The 25,112-nt window shown below is 41.0% G+C and overlaps 1 protein-coding gene and 1 long non-coding RNA gene across 3 annotated transcripts in view; one reads left to right on the top strand and one right to left on the bottom strand.

Moving 5' to 3' along the window:
- Positions 1 to 18,466, top strand: part of CYP26B1 (cytochrome P450 family 26 subfamily B member 1) — a 65,124-nt gene extending 46,658 nt beyond the window's left edge. For both annotated transcript variants that reach the window (XM_075188875.1, XM_075188803.1), the window contains 4 exons: positions 11,756 to 12,031; positions 13,153 to 13,308; positions 15,155 to 15,436; positions 16,273 to 18,466. In XM_075188875.1, coding sequence (XP_075044976.1) covers positions 11,756 to 12,031; positions 13,153 to 13,308; positions 15,155 to 15,436; positions 16,273 to 16,665 — 1,107 coding nt within the window. In that variant the 3' untranslated portion in view covers positions 16,666 to 18,466. The remainder of the gene's footprint in view (positions 1 to 11,755; positions 12,032 to 13,152; positions 13,309 to 15,154; positions 15,437 to 16,272) is intronic.
- Positions 1 to 25,112, bottom strand: part of LOC142104341 (uncharacterized) — a 128,651-nt gene that overhangs the window by 87,206 nt on the left and 16,333 nt on the right. Inside the window, exon 2 of the long non-coding RNA XR_012679563.1 lies at positions 218 to 339. This is a non-coding gene — a long non-coding RNA (uncharacterized LOC142104341). The remainder of the gene's footprint in view (positions 1 to 217; positions 340 to 25,112) is intronic.

Below are 25,112 nucleotides of genomic sequence, written 5' to 3'. Positions count from 1 at the left end.
CAAAAACACTGCTCAAACTCTCTATAACATCTGTTCAGAAAAATAAAAAAGACTGAATCAATAGCAAATATACCTGACTTATAAGTAGACTTCTTTTTCACGTCCACCTTTTGAACATTAACAATCTACCCCTATCAACTAGCAGTTCTATGGTGCTTCAAAGAGCACAGTCTGGAGACTGAGAGTAAACTGGTCTAGTTTGAGGTTGCAGACTCACCTTGCCCAATAATTGGCCTTGGCACCTCCATCTACATAGGTTTATAGTCATATTCTGAAGGCTCATAAGACTGCAGGGGCGACTTGTGGTGAGGTTCTCCTGAGTATGGTACCCGTGCTGTCCTGATAGGGATACAACACAATGTTAGTTTTATCATTTCATGAACAAGTTTTGTTTAATATAAATTATAAATGTATACTTTCGTTTTTTAAATTTTCTGAATATTGCATGAATGACCCTTTTCACGTAGACATGATCCATAGCAGGGGATTTTTAAAAAAATATTTTGAAATTTGACAATAACAAAAAGAGAAAAATAAATCCGTTGCTTTTGGTGGAGAAATACCAAAATTCCGGTATCGATCACCTCCCAGTAGGTAAAGCCGAATGGATTTTCGGGGTGTTTTAACAGACAATAGCAAGCCAGCAAGGCTCCTTAAAAGGGTTTTTACACATGTGTGTATTCTGCAGGGTCCCCTCTGCCCTTAAAAGAGGGACGAGCTTACAGATGACTTTAATTTATTTGCTTGTAAATGCCCTCCCCAAACTTCTTATAAAAAATGATTGTGTTTTCTTTTTAGCTTTGTTGTGTGTCATTCAGATGCGTCTTCATACAATCAGTGATTATTTCTCTTGCCCTGGGCCTCCAGTTCCAGATTAGAATTTATTTTTCTTTTACATTTTTTAAATTGTTTAATTTAAAAAATAAAAAATAAAACAAAAAATGTAAAAATTAGATAAATAAAATTATTTAAAAAATACAAACAAAATAAAAAAATGCTTTATTTTAGCAGAAAAGTATTTTTTGCAGTCGGCCCCTGGTGATGGCTACCCATTGGCTGATGAAAGTCTTAGTGACTAAGTAGCGTAATAGGAAGCAGGGCTAAATTTTGTGCATATTCTAATATTCGCGGGATTTAGGGCTTATCACTCTTTGATAAATTGACACTTCATAGCAGAGTGTCACAAAAACAGCACCTTTTTATATGTAAGTCATGCATAAGAAAGTTAGATGAACTTCAGCAGGTAGCTGCTGTGGCTGCAGTAACCATTTGCACACACTACATGGTATAATTTCCTTAGCGTGATACAGTCCGTGTGATAAGACCGCATTCTGTTCACAGACTCGTGTTTACATGTCCCATGTGGTAGAGGTGTAAATACTATGTCAGATGATATTTATACAAAGTGTCGGCTATACTTTCTTCTTGTTAATGTAGAGTCCGGGTTGTCTGTCATCATACCATTGTGTGGAAAGTTGGTAGTCACCTCCTAGTCCTCAATATTGACATTGCTCAAGCTCTATTATACAATATATAGTGTATATACACTCCTTATCTGGTTCCTTGTACATTGATCCCAATATCTCTGTTGTGGCCCTGACCTTGCAGGCTGCCATAAGGAGAGAACATACTCTGCTTGCAAAAGATTTGTAGTCAGTCGACCTACACACAGAACAGGGGTCACCTAGAGATCTCCCAGGTCAGTGTTACCGGCCACATTAAGGGTTAGATCAACTCTGACTTTGTGTCGTACCCAAGGGCCACAAGATACAAATACTTTGAAGTGTACAGTGAAGAGGCAGAACGATAAAGTACTGTAATAGTAAAAGTCGTCAGAAGGTGGAGAGGCCCTTTATAACCTGTATCTAGCGTTAGATAAGCATTGGTTTTCCCATGCCTGTTCAGGGTGATAAATATTACTATTGTAGATAAATGCTAATTTGCCCCTTTTACCTTTAACCTAACTGCTACAAAACAGGGTCATATTTCTTCTTTACATTAGTTTATGTAGTCGCGTGTGCTCTCCTATGCACTGCTGTGGAATAGCACAGATCTGCCTGTCTGTATCGCAGCATTACATCCCACGGTGCAGCGGAATATAGAGTTAAATCCAATGAAAGGGCTACTGGTGGGTCAAGTGATCCGTTCTGTGCCCCATTAACCTTTTGCATTCAATCTCCAGACTCTCAATGTTTGGTGGGGGGCAGTAAAACAATAGCAGACCTTCTTAAGGGATCTTAAGGGATCCCCCCCCCCCCCCCTGATTCTGCATGTGTGTGTTGGTGTGTATGCTACTTATGGCACGTGCGGTGTGAACTGCAGTAACCCAAGAGTGGTCCCCTCCTTCACCAGCCCAGGCTGCACTTTTAAAGCGGTGATTCTACTGGAGCATGTCTGATCCTCTGTGCTGATCCTTCAATGGCCTTTCAGAATTCTGAGCACCTCTTTATATCTCCGTCAACTAGAAAATATGTTTATATTCAGCTGCGTGTGGGAACGTTCCTTGGGGATGTTGCTTGGCAGAGAGCTCTAATCTTTTTTTGCTTTAGGAGTGCAGGTATTTCCTTCTATTTTAGAAAAGGTTTTATCAAAGCCCTGCAAACTAAACACAAAGTCACAAACTGCACAAAAATGTAATTTGAGGGTAACCTCTTTGAAGTGAAACACTACAAATATCTGGAATTCTGCAGGAGGAATACAGAATCATTCTTCCACAAGAAAATCACTCAACCGACCCATGCCTGGCTGTCGGGTCGGCTGATGCCTAGTTGTCGGGTTGGCTGATGCCTGGTTCTCGGGGTCGGCTGATGCCAGGTTGTTGGATGGATTGATGACTGGTTGATGGATGATGGTGTTGGAAATCCGCGTCCAGAGCTGTAGAGGTCTTTATGTTGGCGCCACATGTGCACTCATCCATTTGTCATGGTAAAGAATGATTCATATGACCATATCCCCTTTCTCCATAGTTAGGTAGTCCATTGTCTGCGCTCATTGCTCCACGGAACCCACAAACACGAGAGATGAAAGGATTATGCACTGTAACCCATAGATACCGATGCTCGTGAAAGATTAGCAAATCAAGCTCTCTTGGGGGCCGATTTATCAAAGGTTTCCCCCCTGTAAAAACACTAATTTGCTATTTATGATAGTAGCATTGCAGCAGATATATCCTAGATATCTGCTGCTTTGCATCTCCTATCGTTTTACTGAGCACTCCCCATAACAATGTATGGGGAGTGCTCAGTAACGCTATTTAACAATAAATGTAGTTGCAGAGAGAGAGCAGAGATGTCTGTGCGCATGCCCGAGGGTTCACTTGGCGCATGCGCACTGGAGTGAGAAGAGGAGCCCCGGTGACACCATACTACTTCGGGAACGAAGGTTATGTATGTTTTCCACTTTTTCGGAACTGCTGTTCCTTTGTTGCTTTTTTAATAAATATGAGAAATAGTTCAATCCTTAACAATGCGATAAGGATTGAAAACTATTTTTAATATTTTGCGAATTTTGATAAATGTGCCCATTGGTCATTGAAGCGTCTGTAAAACATTCCTTAAGTCACCTCTTTCATTAATGAACACAGGAGCCTCATCTGTAAGGAAGCCCTTGCTTTCAATTTGCTTGGTGTCCCTCATTTATCCATTTTTCCAATTTTTGTCGTATTTTTTCATTCATTTTCTTTTGTGATAAACATCCCAAGATCCCTTTTAAATAAGCATTGCTGGCAGGGGTTACCGATCTCCTGTGAGAACACCCGTTTTTCCAGCAGAGAGGTCATTTCTGCATTTGATAAATAGTCCCCTATGTGTGGTGCAGACAAAAGGTCTTAATAGAAAAGATAGATCAGGAAAAGGACTGTCCACACGTGACTGCCTGGTACTTGAAAACAATTGTAGTATGACTACTGTGCTTATTTTTCTGCCTAAACATAAGTGTCAAAATACTCATTCCTTCTAGTATGTGTCAGCGGGAGCCCTGCGCAATGTACTGAAGCTGATGTAAGGATGACATTTTGCATTAGTGTGACATTTATGTCACCACACAGAGAATACAATAAAGCTGTAAAGCCAGTATCATTCCCCTGACAACAAGAAGTGCAGTCTCGCTGACATGGGAGTACCGGCCTTGCCTGTATGAGATTACCCTGTGAAATGTCGATGCAGAGTGTAAAAGTCTCCCTCGGAGTGTAATTATGTAAGACTGAAAATAGCTTTTCTCCTAGAACTGGTTTGTCTGAGATCTGTGTCAGGCAGCCCGCCTGAGACTCCTCACCACCTTGCAATGTAGGATATGTCAAGGAGTCACCGTGGGTTCTCCTATAAATCACTTTGTAACAGTAATGGAGGGAAACACCCAAAACGCTGAAGGGAGATCAGCTCAGCACGAGCAGACAGGCTTACACCTGTGTCTTCTGCTAAACCATCAGTAGATTCAGAGAGCACGTAGCAGACACGCCCACATGGCACAGGGATCACTCCCTAAATCTACTGAGACCAAGTGTATAAACTGCCACAATACTAATCTATATGACAAGCGGGGTCTGATCCATCCTGAGAATCTGTGCCAGGCCCAGTAGTTCTAGGGACAATGTTTCTAATATGTGGCAATGTCCCTATTTTCCGCCTCTGTCTGATGGCACAAGTCCTTTTGTTCTCTATAGTGGATGCCGTCTTTACTTTATTATTTTATTCTCCTGTCTTTATAAGGAAATATTAAATGAAGTATAATATTTAAAATGCTGAATAATTACAATATAAACAACTTTTGTAAACACGATGTGAGGAGGGCAGCAGTGCACCTAAATCCGTTCGTACAGCACCAACTGTGACATGGTTAGGTGCCCCGGTCATCAGCACAGTGTAGTATACTACAGTATATATATTACCATAGTTCTTTATTGTCACTATGAGACCTATTTATTTATTATCAAGTAGCAGTAACACATCTCTTATCACTGTAATTTAGCAGTATAATCTCACCATGTTGGGGGTGTAGTGTCCTATGTCTGTATAGAGTGTAATAGAATTGTATTATGATCATGTCCAGTGGTCAGGTCATGTTGGGGGGTAGTGTCCTATGTCTGTATAGTGTGTAATATAATTGTATTATGATCATGTCCAGTGGTCAGGGCATGTTGGGGGTGTAGTGTCCTATGTCTGTATACAGTGTAATAGAATTGTATTATGATCATGTCCAGTGATCAGGTCATGTTGGGGGTGTAGTGTCCTATGTCTGTATAGTGTGTAATATAATTGTATTATGATCATGTCCAGTGGTCAGGTCATGTTAAGGGTGTAGTGTCCTATGTCTGTATAGAGTGTAATAGAATTGTATTATGATCATGTCCAGTGGTCAGGTCATGTTGGGGGTGTAGTGTCCTATGTCTGTATAGAGTGTAATAGAATTGTATTATGATCATGTCCAGTGGTCAGGTTATGTTGGGGGTGTAGTGTCCTATGTCTGTATAGAGTGTAATAGAATTGTATTATGATCATGTCCAGTGGTCAGGTCATGTTGGGGGTGTAGTGTCCTATGTCTGTATACAGTGTAATAGAATTGTATTATGATCATGTCCAGTGGTCAGGTCATGTTGGGGGTGTAGTGTCCTATGTCTGTATACAGTGTAATAGAATTGTATTATGATCATGTCCAGTGATCAGGTCATGTTGGGGGTGTAGTGTCCTATGTCTGTATAGAGTGTAATAGAATTGTACTATGATCATGTCCAGTGGTCAGGTCATGTTGGGGGTGTAGTGTCCTATGTCTGTATAGAGTGTAATAGAATTGTACTATGATCATGTCCAGTGGTCAGGGCATGTTGGGGGTGTAGTGTCCTATGTCTGTATAGTGTGTAATATAATTGTATTATGATCATGTCCAGTGGTCAGGGCATGTTGGGGGTGTAGTGTCCTATGTCTGTATAGTGTGTAATATAATTGTATTATGATCATGTCCAGTGGTCAGGTCATGTTGGGGGTGTAGTGTCCTATGTCTGTATACAGTGTAATAGAATTGTATTATGATCATGTCCAGTGGTCAGGTCATGTTGGGGGTGTAGTGTCCTATGTCTGTATACAGTGTAATAGAATTGTATTATGATCATGTCCAGTGATCAGGTCATGTTGGGGGTGTAGTGTCCTATGTCTGTATAGTGTGTAATAGAATTGTATTATGATCATGTCCAGTGATCAGGTCATGTTGGGGGTGTAGTGTCCTATGTCTGTATACAGTGTAATAGAATTGTATTATGATCATGTCCAGTGGTCAGGTCATGTTGGGGGTGTAGTGTCCTATGTCTGTATACAGTGTAATAGAATTGTATTATGATCATGTCCAGTGGTCAGGCCATGTTGGGGGTGTCGTGTCCTATGTCTGTATAGAGTGTAATAGAATTGTATTATGATCATGTCCAGTGGTCAGGGCATGTTGGGGGTGTAGTGTCCTATGTCTGTATAGTGTGTAATATAATTGTATTATGATCATGTCCAGTGGTCAGGGCATGTTGGGGGTGTAGTGTCCTATGTCTGTATAGTGTGTAATATAATTGTATTATGATCATGTCCAGTGGTCAGGTCATGTTGGGGGTGTAGTGTCCTATGTCTGTATACAGTGTAATAGAATTGTATTATGATCATGTCCAGTGGTCAGGTCATGTTGGGGGTGTAGTGTCCTATGTCTGTATACAGTGTAATAGAATTGTATTATGATCATGTCCAGTGATCAGGTCATGTTGGGGGTGTAGTGTCCTATGTCTGTATAGTGTGTAATAGAATTGTATTATGATCATGTCCAGTGATCAGGTCATGTTGGGGGTGTAGTGTCCTATGTCTGTATACAGTGTAATAGAATTGTATTATGATCATGTCCAGTGGTCAGGTCATGTTGGGGGTGTAGTGTCCTATGTCTGTATACAGTGTAATAGAATTGTATTATGATCATGTCCAGTGGTCAGGTCATGTTGGGGGTGTAGTGTCCTATGTCTGTATACAGTGTAATAGAATTGTATTATGATCATGTCCAGTGATCAGGTCATGTTGGGGGTGTAGTGTCCTATGTCTGTATACAGTGTAATAGAATTGTATTATGATCATGTCCAGTGGTCAGGTCATGTTGGGGGTGTAGTGTCCTATGTCTGTATACAGTGTAATAGAATTGTATTATGATCATGTCCAGTGATCAGGTCATGTTGGAGGTGTAGTGTCCTATGTCTGTATAGTGTGTAATAGAATTGTATTATGATCATGTCCAGTGGTCAGGTCATGTTGGGGGTGTAGTGTCCTATGTCTGTATACAGTGTAATAGAATTGTATTATGATCATGTCCAGTGGTCAGGTCATGTTGGGGGTGTAGTGTCCTATGTCTGTATAGAGTGTAATAGAATTGTATTATGATCATGTCCAGCGGTCAGGTCATGTTGGGGGTGTAGTGTCCTATGTCTGTATAAAGTATGTCTGTACACAAGACCAGGTTAACCTGCCCCACAAAGTGTATTTGTAAATGGTTTTCAGATGTTGGCAGTATGTATTATTACATAATTTTCATAACAGGATTTGGCTCCTGAATATGTATTTGAAGACCGCTTCTCTCCCAACAAAACAGTTCAGTTGCTATTCAGCTGAAATAACCACACAGACGAACTAGACGATGTCGCTCCTTTCTAAATTTATATTACAAGTTAAGTTTTTTAGAATTTGATGAAAATTGACAAACTATATTTTTTATTTACATTTTTGCTAGACTGACCCCAAGCAGTGTTAGACAGTCTGTAAACAGGAGCGATGTCATGATACTTTTGTAGAACAGATGGTTGGTAGTCCTCAGTATATTAATTTCATCTAGAGGAAAAATAAAATCAAACTTACATTAAAGAAAAACACTACAATAGAAGCTGAATTTCAAGAGACAGGTACGGAGTGACAACACTATTTGAGTCCTCATGCCCCCCACCCCCCCTGCCGTACAACTACCTGATTCACGTCATTGCCCAGCAGGGGGTTAGGAGACGATGATGCAATTTGCATTTATTTGCGTTATTAAAGCCTAGTGAAGTGGAATTCGGAGGTTCTCCTACTCTGCTGGGAGTCCAAGGGGTTTCCACCAAATTGGGAAGTCTCCCGGGAGAGTAGGTAAGTACATCTTATTTATGTCACCAGTTCCTAGTGAATTAATAGCCTGCTTTCTCATAAATAAGAGTATGGCGGGCTCAGCGGGGTGTAGGGTACAATTACACTTTGAGATGAGGCCGGCGTGCCAGAGAGGGTGCTGGGTGAAAATGTGAGAAGAGGATCTGTACTGTTCCATGATGTTCAGGAACTCGTTGGTGTTTTTCCTCAGCGCTCCTCTCACAGACCTCTTTGAGGTTCACAGACATCCTGCATAATAGGGCACTGCAATGTACACAGTGTGAAACAGAATTCCTTCTAATTTGCATCAATGTCCCCAGGGCTCCAGTACTTTCCTTGTACGGTGTAAGAATTCCTTGTTTGACTGCTGCTAGCGGCAGCTTTCCTTGTGGAGGACACAGGTGCTTCGTAACATAGCTCCAGACAAGCTGTTTACATTGAGAGCACAGACACGTCTTACCGCGAAATGCCTGCTCGCTGTGTTTTGGGCATCATGCACGCTAGTGCGCAGAAGAGAGCATTGCACGCTGGTGCGCAGAAGAGAGCATTGCACACTGGTGCGCAGAAGAGAGCATTGCACACTAGTGCGCAGAAGAGAGCATTGCATGCTGGTGCGCAGAACAGAGCATTGCACACTGGTGCGCAGAACAGAGCATTGCACACTGGTGCGCAGAAGAGAGCATTGCACACTAGTGCGCAGAAGAGAGCATTGCATGCTGGTGCGCAGAACAGAGCATTGCACACTAGTGCGCAGAAGAGAGCATTGCATGCTGGTGCGCAGAACAGAGCATTGCACACTGGTGCGCAGAACAGAGCATTGCACACTGGTGCGCAGAACAGAGCATTGCACGCTGGTGCGCAGAACAGAGCATTGCACGCTGGTGCGCAGAAGAGAGCAGTGCACACTAGTGCGCAGACGAGAGCATTGCACACTGGTGCGCAGAAGAGAGCATTGCACACTGGTGCGCAGAAGAGAGCATTGCACACTGGTGCGCAGAAGAGGGCATTGCACACTGGTGCGCAGAAGAGAGCAGTGCACACTAGTGCGCAGAAGAGAGCATTGCACACTGGTGCGCAGAAGAGGGCAGTGCACACTGGTGCGCAGAACAGAGCATTGCACACTGGTGCGCAGAAGAGGGCAGTGCACACTGGTGCGCAGAAGAGAGCATTGCACACTGGTGCGCAGAAGAGGGCAGTGCACACTGGTGCGCAGAACAGAGCATTGCACACTGGTGCGCAGAAGAGGGCAGTGCACACTGGTGCGCAGAAGAGAGCAGTGCACACTAGTGCGCAGAAGAGAGCAGTGCACACTGGTGCGCAGAAGAGAGCAGTGCACACTAGTGCGCAGAAGAGAGCATTGCACACTGGTGCGCAGAAGAGGGCAGTGCACACTGGTGCGCAGAACAGAGCATTGCACGCTGGTGCGCAGAAGAGGGCAGTGCACACTGGTGCGCAGAAGAGAGCAGTGCACACTAGTGCGCAGAAGAGAGCAGTGCACACTGGTGCGCAGAAGAGAGCAGTGCACACTAGTGCGCAGATGAGAGCAATGCACACTAGTGCGCCAATCGGAGCATTGCACACTAGAGAGCAAATCGGAGCAGTGCACATGAGTACCCCACTGGTACCCCTTTAATCTGTCTCTAATACCCCTGGGTTTAAAGGTACTACAGATTGCCACATAGGATAAACCAGTTATCTATTATTTTAGATGAAGAGATTGATATGTTGAACCTGTGCAGTGTTGTTGTACAACTTGGAACATATTTAAGTCCAGTTTTGTATGTATGTATGTATGTATGTATAAATGACATTCTGCATTTTATTCTGATGCTCCAGCACTTAATGCTGAATTAAGCAAACTGTGTTTCCCCTCCCCCAGATGTTGTGGACTTTGCACAACGCCCTATGGGGGAAATGCAGGGATGTCTCTTTATGTTGCTCTTGGGTACAGCTGTGCTCTTCGCAAGGAATACAAAATGTATCCAGGGAGTGGATTTGTGTAGTGTCCAAGGGCATTCTGATGAGATGCTATAAAGCAGGATTATTCAACCTGCTGGTGTGACACTTCCGATCTTAGTATGCCATTCTTTGCCTATCGCTGCCTAGTTACCCCTCTGCTAGAAAGACATTGGTTACCTGTGTGTGATAGAAAAACTTTGTTGAAAAACACAGAAGGAACTAACGCCATCTTGAACAGCCACAGGTTGTGTGCAGATGATCAAACGACCAGAGTACTAGCAGAGCAATAATGCTAAAGTAATACCTAATTATACATTAAATAAAATCAATGTTGCCTTTTTGTGTACATATTAAGCTCCTCATAATATATTCATGAAAATAAACACAGGCTATTATTTAACTTTATTCTACATTTTCTTTACTGAAAAACAAGGCTGAGATCATATCATTCAGTCTAGTACAAAACTAGTATATAACTAATGTAGAACAAAGTGCAACAACCACAGTTAGAGAAATAGTTTCAATTTCTGCTGGAAACAGCATTGCACTGGGAATAACTTTGTACTGTACGAACTCACCAGAAATTAATCACAGCTGGCTCCAAACACTCAACTTGTAACATCCCGAAAAATCAATTGGCAGTCAGGAATGTAGACTGTAGCTCCTGTCCTGTAGAGGCAGCAGTTCATGAAATGTACACTAGAGGGTGCACTTCTTGCATTTTACACAAGACATAGGCACCAGTTGATACTTTTCTATCACAGAGATTTTCCCCCCACTGCTTTAAGAATTAATGTGTTAATCGTTGATGGTTCTGCGTGTTTTGAAGTGTCAGGAATGGTTATGCATGGTCTAACAAGGTGTTTCAGTAAAAATAAATTATACATAGGGTAACAAAGTAAATCTGAGAGGATGAGTTTCCATTTATCAGCTGGGACGAGAAAGTAAATAATATGTCCAATCCTTGTTTTATAGCTGAAAATAAAAACTGACTTAAAATTGCTCTCATCCTTCAGATAACTTTAATGTATTGACTTGTACGTGCCCTCTGGCAACTTTTACTACAAATAATACTTTAACATTAACATTAGATTTATATAGAGAGAGAGAGATGTGTATAATACATAAACAGCCAATCAATTCACTGGGAATTGGTGACATCCCAGAGGCGTTAGGGTGGAATAATTGTCCAGCCCATCGATTGGCTTCCTCCTTCCTGCGCTGGTAAACTAGAGAGCGAACATGCTTAGCGGTTGTGCTGTCTGCTGTGTAATGCCTGAAAGAGGCAGCGGTAAGAAAACACTTGGTAAACAGAAGTTTTGTGAAAACGGGGCTTCTGCCAGGAAAGTGTTGTATGTACTTGACTGCTGCCGACGTCTGAGGAAATTTTCCAATTCACACATTGTTTGTGTTTCCTACCAGCTCAGACTGACACATTTCTTACATTGTTATGTTTTTTTTACACTTTGTCCATCTTGTTTGAGAAGTTTAGTCTTATGTTGGCATCCAGAGACACATTGCCGATGTTATCCTCTTGGCTCCGCAGTTGCCAAGCAGCATTGTCGGCAACTGGGCCCAGTTGGGAGTTGCCGGCTTCATTCTGCTAGCGTAGCTCTGTTATTGACTTTTCTGCTCAATCCAAACTGAATTGTTTCATTGTTTATCTTCTGAAGGTGTTCTCTAAAATCTTCAGCCATGAGGCATTGGAGACCTACCTCCCAAAAATCCAGCTGGTGATCCAGGACACTTTGAGGGTCTGGAGCAGCCACCCAGAATCTATCAACGTCTACTGCGAGGCGCAGAAGCTGACCTTCCGTATGGCGATCCGAGTCCTGCTTGGGTTCAGGCTCTCCGACGAGGAGCTCAACCATCTGTTCCAGGTCTTTCAGCAGTTTGTGGAGAACGTCTTCTCCTTACCGGTGGACCTGCCCTTCAGTGGGTACAGAAGGGTAAGATTCCTGGTGTCTGTTGTCCTTATGTATATATCACCTCCATGACTGATGTCACAGTACTTCTTTGAGGAAATAAAGTACATTATAGACTACAAATCTCAATGTTGTAGTCTGCCACCCATGGTGTTGACTGGGGTTCGAAAGGATATCAGCCATGGTAAAGTTATGTAGCTAGCCTTCAAAAAAAAGTGAGCTATGTATATATTGTATTGCTTTGCCATATATCAACATAAAGTACTATATACACCAATAATATATGTGTGTGTGTGTGTGTGTGTGTGCGTGTGTGTGTTTATATATATATATTCTAACTGTTAGAATATAACAGGGAATTGCACACAGGCCTAGAGAATTGCTACTGTTCAGGAATACATCTTTAAAGTAATGAGCACTCTCTGGAGGTCAGAAACAGTGGCTAATTATATAAAGTTTTATTACGTTCTCTCTCGGTTTTACTTGTCTGTGAACCTCATTTTCCTAAAATATTTTGCATAATAGAGAAAGCATAATCACGTCATGAGAAAGATCTCATTCCCCACTGATGACTAATGGGTGAAACCAATTACATTTTTAATTTAGGATTTAGCCAAATGCCGCTTAAGCCATGGAACTCAGAAACCTTTTTCTGTCCGTTCCTCCCCTTTGAAATACCTGCAGTTTTATAGGATTTTCGAGACATGAGAGAATATGCTGCATCATTTGTGATGCCTTGTAAAGAACTTACCGAGTAAACTGTCTGGCGTCCTGTCATATAACAGGTCGTACAGGCTGGGAATAAATATAATTTTCATTAAAACATCTCTACGTCTATTATAAGTGCTCAGTTTTCTGCATGTATTATTACTTATAATACAGAAATATTTACTTGAATTTTTTTTAATAACTCCCCCCTCCCGTCAGCAATACATGATATTACTGATTACATCCGTTATAATTGTCTTCAGTTATTTAAAGTTGAGATTGTTCGGCTGCTGCTGCCTGTAATAGAGTGAGTGTGAGTGTGAAGATTTAATTAAAAAATTGTGAAGATTAATTAAAAATTTATGCTGAACCAAGTATATTATCTTCATATCTGAAAGTGCCAGTTGTAAGGTGTATTGGTTCTCTCTTCTGAACAGGGTATACGGGCACGTGAGACCTTGCTAAAGGGGCTGGAGAAAGCTATTCAAGAGAAGCTACAGAACACACAAGGGAAGGACTATACCGACGCTTTAGATGTGTTGATTGAGAGTGGGAAGGAACATGGCAATGAGTTGACTATGCAGGAACTGAAGGTGAGGACTGCCCTATGTAAACCCACATCATACAGTCGTCTGCTGCAATCCGACACACGGCCTACACGTCCGACACACGGCCTACACGTCCGACACACGGCCTACACGTCCGACACACGGCCTACACGTCCGACACACGGCCTACACGTCCGACACACGGCCTACACGTCCGACACATGCTCTACACCTCCGACAAATGGTCTACACCTTTGACACACGGTCTACACCTTCGACACACGGTCTACCTGTATGTATAGAGTACATGTCCGGTTTGTGAGTGGAACGTTGAATAGTAATGACCAATGTTGTACCATTTTACATGGGATATATTTACAACAGTGACACAAGGACATGTTGAGCAGTAGAGTATACAAAAGATCAAATAGTTGAAGTTGTCTTTGTTTGCAACTACCTAAAGATATTTAGATGAGCTACAATGGTGGATACTGGACAAAGTACCTGGTCTTTGCTACAGTGCACAAAGTAATTGCACGTAGCCAATCACCTTGTTTAACGCCAGGTGGGAGGTGACCTTAATCGTTATTTCAGTAGGGTTTCGTTGTCACTTCCTGTGTACACAGAGGTTCCTGGCAGTCCACATGACACCAAACGCCAAACTCTGAACTAGCGACAGCTACTACGTCACAATACTTTCAGAAACCAGGAAAAGTAGAATAATAGAGCGTAATAAGTAACACCATCCAAAACACAGTGATTATTATTTGAAGCATAGGGATTATTTGAGTCATCTTTACAAGCTTCCCTGTCTCTCTCGTTCTCGTGAGGCCCATGGGCTGGGAACAGGTTTCAGAACGCAGGTATCCTGTATGTTCTTGTCCAGGAGTCACTAGCTTCTCAAGGATGGGATTAGTTACTTTACAGTGCTGGATACAGTTCTTGTTACATCATATGGTGGTAATGGCAGAGAAATCATTGACATATTGAGGATTCATGCCCAGGCCACTTGGCAACGGCCCAGATTCATCTCCATGCCAAGTACCCAGGCTGCTTATTGAATTCCAGCTACTAAAGAAAGAATAAGTAGACGGAAGCTTTCACAAAGTAGTATGCAGGGGCTTGGAAATCACGTGTTTGTCATTAGGACGATGGAGGGTCATGTAACCACATGATGCGTGCAACCAATTGGTCTGTGACTTCCTTACAAGTTGCTAATTGTTTCTGCTCATGTCTACACAAATGAGGAACCACCTGCAACTTGCATGTTAAACATCTAAAACATCTTCGTCGTCTTTGTAGAGTGGGAGCGTCCATTTTCTGGGCTGAACCAATAATCCCGACAGTGAAGCCTGTTTGATGACTACGAGCCACTAAGGACTGTCACTTGTTCCTGGTGAATTGTTAGCCTGCATTGCCATGGATAGTGGTTCAGCCCACAAATTGTCTGCCTGCGCTGTCTGTAGGAGGTGGCTACACTATATCTACATGGTCAATAGAGAGGATTTAAAATGGGCAAGTTGCGTATACCAGCCAGTCCTTCTCAATCGGGAGACGGAAATATAGATGTCTCTCAATATATATACATTTACATATGGATAGCTTGAATATTATGCTTCTCTAGATGTTTGCATTTATTAATGTTCAATGGACCCACCACACTGCTCGTCCAGTTGAGCCAGAATTAATACCATCCATAGACTGAAGTGGAAAAGAGTCCTAATTACTAAGGGAAATGTTAGATTAATCTGTTTTTTATGATGCAATAAACTGATAAACAGAACATCTCTTAGATATAATATTGTTACCTAGAAATACTCTACAAAACGCGTTGCCAAAAAGATTCCTGTATTGAGGTGCAGACTTCTCTAAAATCTTCATGTCCCCACAGGATGGAACCCTGGAACTGATATTTGCAGCCTATGCCACCACCGCCAGTGCCAGCACGTCGCTCATTATGCAGCTGCTCAAGCACCCGGCTGTCCTGGAGAAGCTGAGGGAGGAGCTGCGAGGGAATGGAATCCTCCACAATGGCTGCGTCTGCGAGGGGGCTTTACGTGTTGACACCATCAGCGGTCTGCATTACCTGGACTGTGTCATCAAGGAGCTACTGAGGCTCTTCAGCCCCATCTCCGGGGGCTACCGGACAGTGCTGCAAACCTTCGAGCTGGACGTAAGTACTTTGAAATAGACATGTTGAAGGTTGATATTGATTGGAGTCAAAAAGGAACTATTTAAAAATCTTTAAGTGAAAAGAGGTCGAAACCTTTTGTTGATAAAACTCACTCCGCCAAATAGAAGAACCCAAACTGGTTGGACAGCGGCTAAGCTTATTTGTCAACTGTGTTCACAATGTTCAAATAAACCTGAAGTTCTCCAGGCTTGGTCTACAGAAGAGCTGTTATTAGTTCTAGCATGGTTGAGAAGCTCCTGAGCCATAGTGGTCCTGGACATTAGGCTTCGATGGTTATAATGTTCAGACGGACAGAGGGTTATTGACAATTTTTAAAAAATATTTAGCTCTTTTTGAAATATTGTAAAATGTATTCCAATTTTCCTGGTCGTTTCTTATTAAAAATAATGAAGATGCTGCCTTCTCTCTTCCACGCATCTGTTTTGAGGGGATGTTACTGGTGTTTTGTACATCTAGATACACCAGATCGCTTACATGATTTGCCACTAACCAAGGACGTAGAATTTAGTATAATTGATATTTGTTTTACAATTCTTGTTAGTCTATATTCTATTTTAAGTTGATGTCCTTGATCTTCTAACTGCATTGTAGAGTGACAATATAAAAAATATCAATGTAGGATACTTTTAGGTATCTAATGTAGCACCATTTGTGCCGACAGATCCCAACCTAATAATATTGTGAATGATTACTGTTGAAATTCAAGTTTGAAGTGATAATCCAACTTTAGGAGTTGCATATTTTTCATCGCCATCTTGCATTTTGACTATACTTGGGGTTGTCCTAATAACATAAATTTATTGTCCACTTCACAGGGCTTCCAAATTCCAAAAGGATGGAGTGTTTTGTACAGCATCCGGGACACACATGACACAGCTCCAGTCTTCAAGGATGTCGATGTCTTTGACCCAGATCGTTTTGGGTCAGATCGCACAGAAGACAAAGACGGCAGGTTCCATTATCTGCCATTTGGCGGTGGAATACGGAACTGTTTGGGCAAACAGTTGGCCAAGCTTTTCTTGAAGATCTTGGCAATTGAATTGGCCAGCATGAGCAGGTTTGAGCTGGCAACCAGAACTTTCCCAAAAATTATGCCAGTCCCTGTGGTCCATCCAGCTGATGAACTGAAGGTCAGATTTTTTGGACTCGATTCCAACCAAAATGAAATTGTGACAGAGACAGAAGCCATGCTTGGTGCCACAGTGTAGCCTTCAACATCTTGGTTTCTTTTCTTTTTTTTGTTTCAATAAAGAGAAGGCAAAATGGAAAATAAGCACACAGACAAAAATCAAAGCTAAACCATAACAACCAAGAAAAATATATCCACAATACTAACAAGTATACCAAGCCACCAAATCATGAATATATCTCTGTGGAATGCTTAACTTAAATATATTAACATATACATTAAGTGACATAATGGATTCAGGTCCTGTATTTATAAATATTGCTGCAGAAATGGACATGAAGAAGACCAGCTGGGAATTGGATTGACCTAAGCGTTTGTGCAGAGCTGGTCGATCTTATTCATGAGGGATTATTGGGTGGTCACCAACTGTTTACAAGTTGACCTCCCTCTAATGTTGCTTTTTTTTTTTTTCTTTGTCTTTATTCCAAAAGTTGTTTCAGTGTTACACACATCAGGGATACCAGGGTTTTCCTACTGTTATCGCTAGACCTGCCTTATTTTATTGTCTGTGATGAAAAAACTTTTTGACTTAAGCTTGTAATGACGGGTCAATGTGTTGAGTGTTCTACGGCAGTAGAATGCTCGCAATCATAGCGTTTACATTGAAACCGTGGTGGCCAAGATCTAGAATGCAGGACCCAGCAAAATCACTGGAAGCAGAGAATGTTTTTTTATTCCAACAAAGCCGAAGTTATTTAAGATGAAGCTAAAGGTGGACACCACTGATAGATCTTCTCCCGGTCCCATTAATGTACTTTCACCAGCAGAATCGTTGGGCCAAGTGGTCTTCAATCTGTATTCAGCTAGGGTTCATGACATGGCATACAAATTCTCTCATCTTCCGAAACTGGTGAATGGGCAAGCAAATCAGACGTGAGGCACTTGATATAAGAGGTTGATGTAAATGTCTACATTGCCAGTGTCGGATGTCCGTGCCGCTGTGATTGGCAGGAAAATACATATCTATCAAACACATGACGATGTAAACATTTCAGAAAAAATTACTAATATTTCTAATGTGCTCAAATATCTCTAATTTTAGAGGCCAGTGCCTTAACTATATATATATTCTTCTTTTTCTTGTCCTCATGTAGGGCTGAATATTTCCCCCACAGTTCACCACCCCTGAGCCAGGACACAATCATCTACTTATCTTGCCTCTGTCCACCACCCCTGAGCCAGGACACAATCTTTTACTTATCTTACCTCTGTTCACCTGCTACATTCCATACAAGATACCTTTACCTTGTTTTACAGTTCAGAGGCCTTTCATAAATACAGCTTCTAAACTGCTGTGTTTGGAGTAGGCATCATGTTTGCATGTTTTTACTTTAGCCATATAAGCTTCTGCTATAACATTAGCATTGGCTTGGTTTGAGTGGACAGTATGACATATCTAATAGCCTGGCATCGAGCAAAAATTCTGAGATGCTTTTAATTCTGCAAAGCAGATACAGACGACCAACCAGCATAACGGACTGTTGCTTATTCAAAACAGGGATACCAATGCTAACTTACTCTTGTTGGGCTCTCAAAAATGCTTTTTGTGTGCTCTAATCTCGTTTCATTGCTGGCAAAGCTATCATTACTATTATTATTTGAGCTTTCTGTAAAGAAAGTTAGAATGCCAGTGCTCCAGCGAACGTATTGTTACCCTATATTAGAAAACCTCAGTATTAGCTCATCGTTGTTCTGAGACGAGCACTCAATTGCTGTCTTGCAAATGAAAAAAATATAATTTGGTCTTTTTTTTTTTTTTAACAGGACAATGCATCTTGTCGGCGACAATTTGTGTTTCTTTGTTCCCGTGCTTTTTTTTTTTTTTTTTTCAGCCTCCGTTATTGTTGGAGTAAACCTGGATTCATATTTGTGTGGATATTTTGTTAGGCAATACTAAGCTACATAAATCTCCTCATAGCCATTGGGCAGATTTTAGATGGAAATATAGCGGTCACTGGAGAGCAACCTTTATGCTACCCTGTGTATTATTTATATACTATTTATTCACGCTATAAAAAAAATATAAAAAGCAGGTGGGGTTAGTAGATATCAGTTCCCAATGCTCTCTGCTGTGTCATATAAATCGCCTATGTATCCCGCCCCCGCCCCAATACTTGGAAGTGATGCAGCTTTCAGTGTGTGTTTATAAACTGAGGGGGGATTGACACACTTTTTTTTTTTTTTTAATTTTCCTTTTTCAAAGTTCAAAGTGTCACCCCTTATCAGCAAACTTTTTTTGAGGCAATAAATGAAAGATTTTTTTTGTGTGTTCTGTCACTGAATACATTTATCATTAGAAGTGGTTTAAGTAAGGACCAACATTAGAAGCTCAGAGTCTGTGTATATACATATATATATATATATATATATATATATATATATGTATATATATATATATATATATATGTCAATACACGTCTTAATATCTATATAGTTCTATATGATATAGAGATATAACATGTTGATTTGATTTTCATTTGCTTCTTCAAAAACACCATTCCTTGCCGTACACTTGACTAGAACATTAAACCACGGTCCTGCAATAGATTTGCAGATTAAGCACTTTGAATAGCAGATTTTTTTTTCTACTTGTGCAGTCCAATGGACTAATTGACTATATTTTATATACAACATTCGCCGACAAGTCCCCCCCCCCCACCACTTAGTCAGACTATAAACTATTATAAGTGCTATTTTTAATTATATTTCAAATAGATATTTAGTATCATATTTTTGTGCCCCTCTTGTTGTTAAATAATTGTTATTTAGTAAAGTATGATTCGCCTGTATTTGTAAACATTGTTCAGATATTCTGTTTATATAGCTGTCATGTTTAATATTAAGAGAAGCACTTGTGTTATTATTATTGTTGTTATTATTATTATTATTATTATTTTTGGTTATGAATTGATGTCCGATGACATGTCTTTTGTATGTAATGTGGTTTCTGATGAATGTATATAATATTATGTGTCATATATTAAAATTAATGTTGTGTATTTTTTTTTTGTGATCTTAAAATAATCATTACAGCAATTTTATAGAATTCCATAATAAAAGGATGAAATATGATATTGCTTTCTTTCTTGTGTTAACATCACAGGGTCGTAGAAACGTTTTTAAAGATTGAATTTTAAGCTGTTGGTCATTATAATTTATTTATTTATGTCTATTGAGGGTACCCACAAATCACCACTCTAAAATCTTGTCACTCTACTCTAGTATCTCCAGCCAAATCATCTTTTGCTCATGTTTCATGAAAGCAATTGCTTGTTTACAATTGCATGAAAGCAATTACCTTTATTGTTTGTTTACGGACATAAATCTATCTCAACATTTCAATGATCAAGACACCTGGAAGGGGTGACAATTTAGTGAAGCTATGGTGTGAGAGGTGAGCATGTTTCTTCATAGCTCCTAAATAATTTGATCCTTTTTAAAAAACAGAACAAAAATTAAACATGTTTGAACAATAGGGCAAAAAGCGTGGACTCCACTCTTCTGTGTCATTAAATTATTAGGATGAGCCAAACACATAATTTAGCATTTAGTCACATGGTAAATTTACAATAGGTTCACAATAGTTACTGTAGAATACAGAACTATTTATTATTAAAATAACATGTTAATTAAGGTCACAGAAGTGATAACAAACAGTCAAAGAAGAATTAGGATTTGGTTGGCTGAATTCTAATGATTTGGCTAAAATTTTAAAAATTGTGAATGTTTAACTGACTCTCGAACCTATTGATAGACCTGTGTGTTCTGTACATGTATGTATGCAAAAGTTTGGGCACCCCTAGTCAAATGGCATGTTTTGCTGAAAGTCTAAGTGAAACCCACCTCTGTAGGGTACAAATGTAAACATAACATATTGCTGTACATTTTAATGCATGTTTTGAATTTAACAAATTGAATAAAATTAAAAAAATCTGTGAATTTGGCATGTGCAAAACTTTGGGCACCCTGTCAGTCAGAGGTTAGTCACACCTCCTTTGGCAGCAATGACCGCTTCCAGATTGCTTCTATAGTCAGCTAAAAGTCTTTCTGTTTTTCCACTGGGAATTGTCCCCAACACTTCCTTGTAGACCGCTCAGAAATATTTGTAAGTCTCCTTGCATGTCCTGCATGGACAATATGTTCTGTGCCCCCTGAAAGCATTTATAGAACCATCTAAACGGTCAACAGTGGGTAAGATGTTTCTTTCCTCAAATACTTGGGGAAGTTTACCAGTTTTTTCTCCAAACGTTTCTTTTCTGGTTGTGGCCAATCAAGTTATATATTGTTTCAGTTCGGTCCCCAGAACTTTACTCCAAAAGTTTCTAGCTTTTCAAAGTATTGCTTTGCATACTTTCGACGTTGACTGTCATGATGAGGTCATACGAAAGGTTTCCCTGAAAATTCTTCCATGAAAATCATTGTTGTGTTAGTCACTCTGTACTATGGACCTGTGGACCATGACTCTGGTGTCAGTTAGACCTTCCTGCTGGTAGTTTGCCCTAATACATGGGTTCATGTTCAGAGATTTTACTGGGTATTCCAGACCTTGCCTAGACTTCAACAGTTTCCCTTAACTTCCATTTCTTAATGATGTTACTGACAGTAAAGAATTCCACGCTGGAAGCGTTTTGATGTCTTCTTATGGCTTTCTCTGCTTTGTAACAGTAACTTATCTTCATATGGAGGTCCTCCTGCTCCGGGTATTCATTCAACTCTGGAATTGTCTTCACCCTGCTTAATATAGGGTCTAACCAGACAATCTAGTGTTGAGAAGCTAGAAAATGTCAATTGAATCAGCTGGAATGGTGTCCACACTTTTACATACAACTGTATTCATGAAGAACCACCCTTGACTAAAAGCACCATGACAAATGATAAAATTACCAGGGTAACTGGGTATTTTGTCAGGTTAATCCTGGACATTATTCTCCCTCAAGTATTACTATGCTGTTTTTTTGTTGAACTGGAAATATTTTTTTTTTTTTTTAAAACAATGGCCACTATCTTTCCTATCCACGACAGATAGATTATCAGAGGTTGCTAACATAGTGAAAACTATTTGTATTTTCTCAAATACCCCTCCACCCACATTAATGCTCCGGGGTCTTCTAAAATATTCAGGAGCTGTGATTGGTACCTCACCATGTGTCTACAGCAGGCCTGGCCAACCTGTGGCTCTCCAGGTGTTGTGAAACTACAAGTCCCAGCATTCCCGGACAGGTATCAGCTGGCTATTTACCGGCAAAGCATCCTGGGGCTTGTAGTTTCACAACACCTGGAGAGCCACAGGTTGTCCAGGCCTGGTCTACAGTAAGGCAAATCTAAGGAGTCGAAGTTACAGTGATCTAGAAATTCGGATCCCTGGAAAATGCCATCTGTAGGTATGAGGAGACTTGGGCCTACGTGTCTTTTCTATATCGATACTTCACACCCTAATTTACACAATAGTGCCCAGGAATATTTTTTCAGAAATTACTAGATCTGTCACTATGTGGTTTTATATATAATACTAAAGACTATTTTGTCTTAACGTTCCCACCAGCACTGTGCAAACTCTGAAAAACACTCACTCATATACACTGTTAGAAATGAAATACAGTATAACGGAACGATATCAAAGCAAATGGTTGTATGAAATGAATCCTGTACAGACCAGACACTCTTGCTCGTAGAGCAGGAGTCCAGTGTCCACCAACACAAAGACATTCCTGTCCCACCTGCGAGTTTGATGGTTAAATAGATCCACTGAATTCGACATGTATATTTATATAGCCTTATGTATTAAATGTATCAATGGCCCATTCATTGTCATCCATTCACCATGCACAACAATAAGAAATAAAAATGAGACGCTTGAAGAGATTTGCCCTTTAAGGAGAAGGGATTAATCATTCTAAAGTGGACTCTACACTTTGATGTTATGGCTGGATTGAAGGTATAATAGCCACAAAGACTTGGGGGAAGCGAATTGTAGACATTCATGTATTGGCTGACCCTTTCATACCTCCCACAACACGATGCTCCTCACCACAGTCCTTCATCTCCAAGATCCTTACCCAAACCTCCTTGTCTGTCCTTGTGCAAACAGACTGCTATTTACCCTCTTATAGTTTGCATTTTAATTACTATAACAGCAATTTTCCAAAGATCCTTGAACACAAAGTGGCCGTTGTTTGGAATCAGTGCACTGGCTGACAGGGCAGGGGGATGGAGCTGTGGAGTTGAGGTTCCTCTGGTGCTTGATTCGCAGCCTCTGAATCCATTTCCCATTTTTCATGCTGACAAGATATGGAAAAGACGCCACATCTGGGTTACCTTCCAGAAGCAACAAAGATCCCAGCAGGTGTTCCCCTCTGTCTGCTATTCTTGGACTTTTCGTAACCTCTATGATTTTCAATTCCAAATAATAAATTCATTTTTTCCCCCCTGCAGAAACCCAATACTGAGTATCGTATGTGTGTGTGTGTGTGGGTGGGTGGGTGTACTAGGTGTTTCTGCTAGACCAAATATCCATAATAGCACAACTTCATTTTTGTAAACCTGAACATTTCTGTGAGGCAGCTTGACGACAGGATTACCCATTATAACAATTAAAATATTTATGTGCTAGCCTTGCAGACTAGTATAAGGAAACAGAAACACTAGAAACATTGGCTCCCGTTTGGCTCCATTCGTTAGCGTTATGCTGCACTCAACGCAACAATAACTACATCTTTAAATGGTCTGATAATCAAGACCATTTATCTCTATGGAAAGTACACTGCCTGCCGAGTCACAGAAATATAGTTAAAGTGTGTTACTCACTAGCTACAGCATTAGATCAGGAAGACTATATGGACAAAAGTATTCGGACGCTTGACCATTACACCAACAGGCACTATAATGTATTGCAAACGCTGTATTCAAATACATATACTTTAATATGGAGTTGGTCCCCCTTTTGCAGTGATAACAGCTTCCACTCTTCTTGGAAGGCTTTCCACAAGATGTTGGAGTGTTTCTGTGGGCATTTGTACCCATTCATTCTGTAGAGCATTTATGAGTCAGGCACTGAAGTTGCACGTGAAGGCCTAGCTCAAAATCTCTGTTCCAGTTCATCCCAAAGGTGTTCGATGGGGTTGAGGTCAGGGCTCTTTGCGGGCCAGTCAAGTTCTTCCACACCAAACTCATCAAACCATGTCTTTGTAATCCTTGCTTTGGGCACTGGGGCACAGTCATGTTGGAATAGAAAAGGGCCTTCCCCAAACTGTTGCCACAAAGTTGGAAGCATAGCGTTGTCCAAAATGACTTGGTATGCTGAAGCATTCAGATTGCCCTTTACTGGAGGGGGCCTAGCCCAAAATCTGAAAAACAGTCCCATACCTAATGTCTTCTCCACCAAAATTCACAGTTGGCATAATGCAGTGAGGCAGGTAACGTTCTCCTGGCATCCGCCAAACCCAGACTCTCCCATCTGACTGCCAAACAGAGAAGCGTGATTCCTCACTCCACAGAACACGTTTCCACTGCTCCACATTCCAGTGTTGGTGTTCTTTATACTACTCCATCCGACGCTTGGCATTGGTCTTGGTGATGTGAGGCTGCATGCAACTGCTCAACTATGGAAACCCATTCTATTAAGCTCCTGTCGCACAGTTTTTGTGCTTACATTAATGCCAGTGGAAGTTTGGAACTCTTCAGCTATGGAATCAGCAGGGTGTTGGCGACTTTTATGCACCATGCGCCTTGTGATTTTACATGGTGTTCCACTTCATGTCTGAGTTGCTGCTGTTCCTAAACTCTTCCACTTTCTATCACTTAATATCACTTACAGTTCACTGTGGAATATCCAGCAGGGATGAAACCTCAGAAACCGTCTTATTGTAAAGGTGGCATCTATCACAGTACCACACATCCTATCACAGTACCACACATCCTATCACAGTACCACACATCCAATCACAGTACCACACATCCTATCACAGTACCACGCATCCTATCACAGTACCACACATCTTATCACAGTACCACACATCCTATCACAGTACCACACATCTTATCACAGTACCACACATCCTATCACAGTACCACACATCTTATCACAGTACCACGCATCCTATCACAGTACCACGCATCCTATCACAGTACCACGCATCCTATCACAGTACCACGCATCCTATCACAGTACCACGCATCCTATCACAGTACCACACATCCTATCACAGTACCACGCATCCTATCACAGTACCACACATCCTATCACAGTACCACGCATCCAATCACAGTACCACACATCCTATCACAGTACCACACATCCTATCACAGTACCACGCATCCAATCACAGTACCACGCTGTACCACACAGTACCACACATCCTATCACAGTACCACACATCCTATCACAGCACCACACATCCTATCACAGTACCACACATCCTATCACAGTACCACGCATCCTATCACAGGACCACGCATCCTATCACAGTA

The sequence above is a fragment of the Mixophyes fleayi genome, chromosome 1 (assembly GCF_038048845.1).
Source record: "Mixophyes fleayi isolate aMixFle1 chromosome 1, aMixFle1.hap1, whole genome shotgun sequence".
NCBI lineage: Eukaryota > Metazoa > Chordata > Amphibia > Anura > Limnodynastidae > Mixophyes > Mixophyes fleayi.
This window is presented reverse-complemented; position numbering and strand designations above follow the sequence as displayed.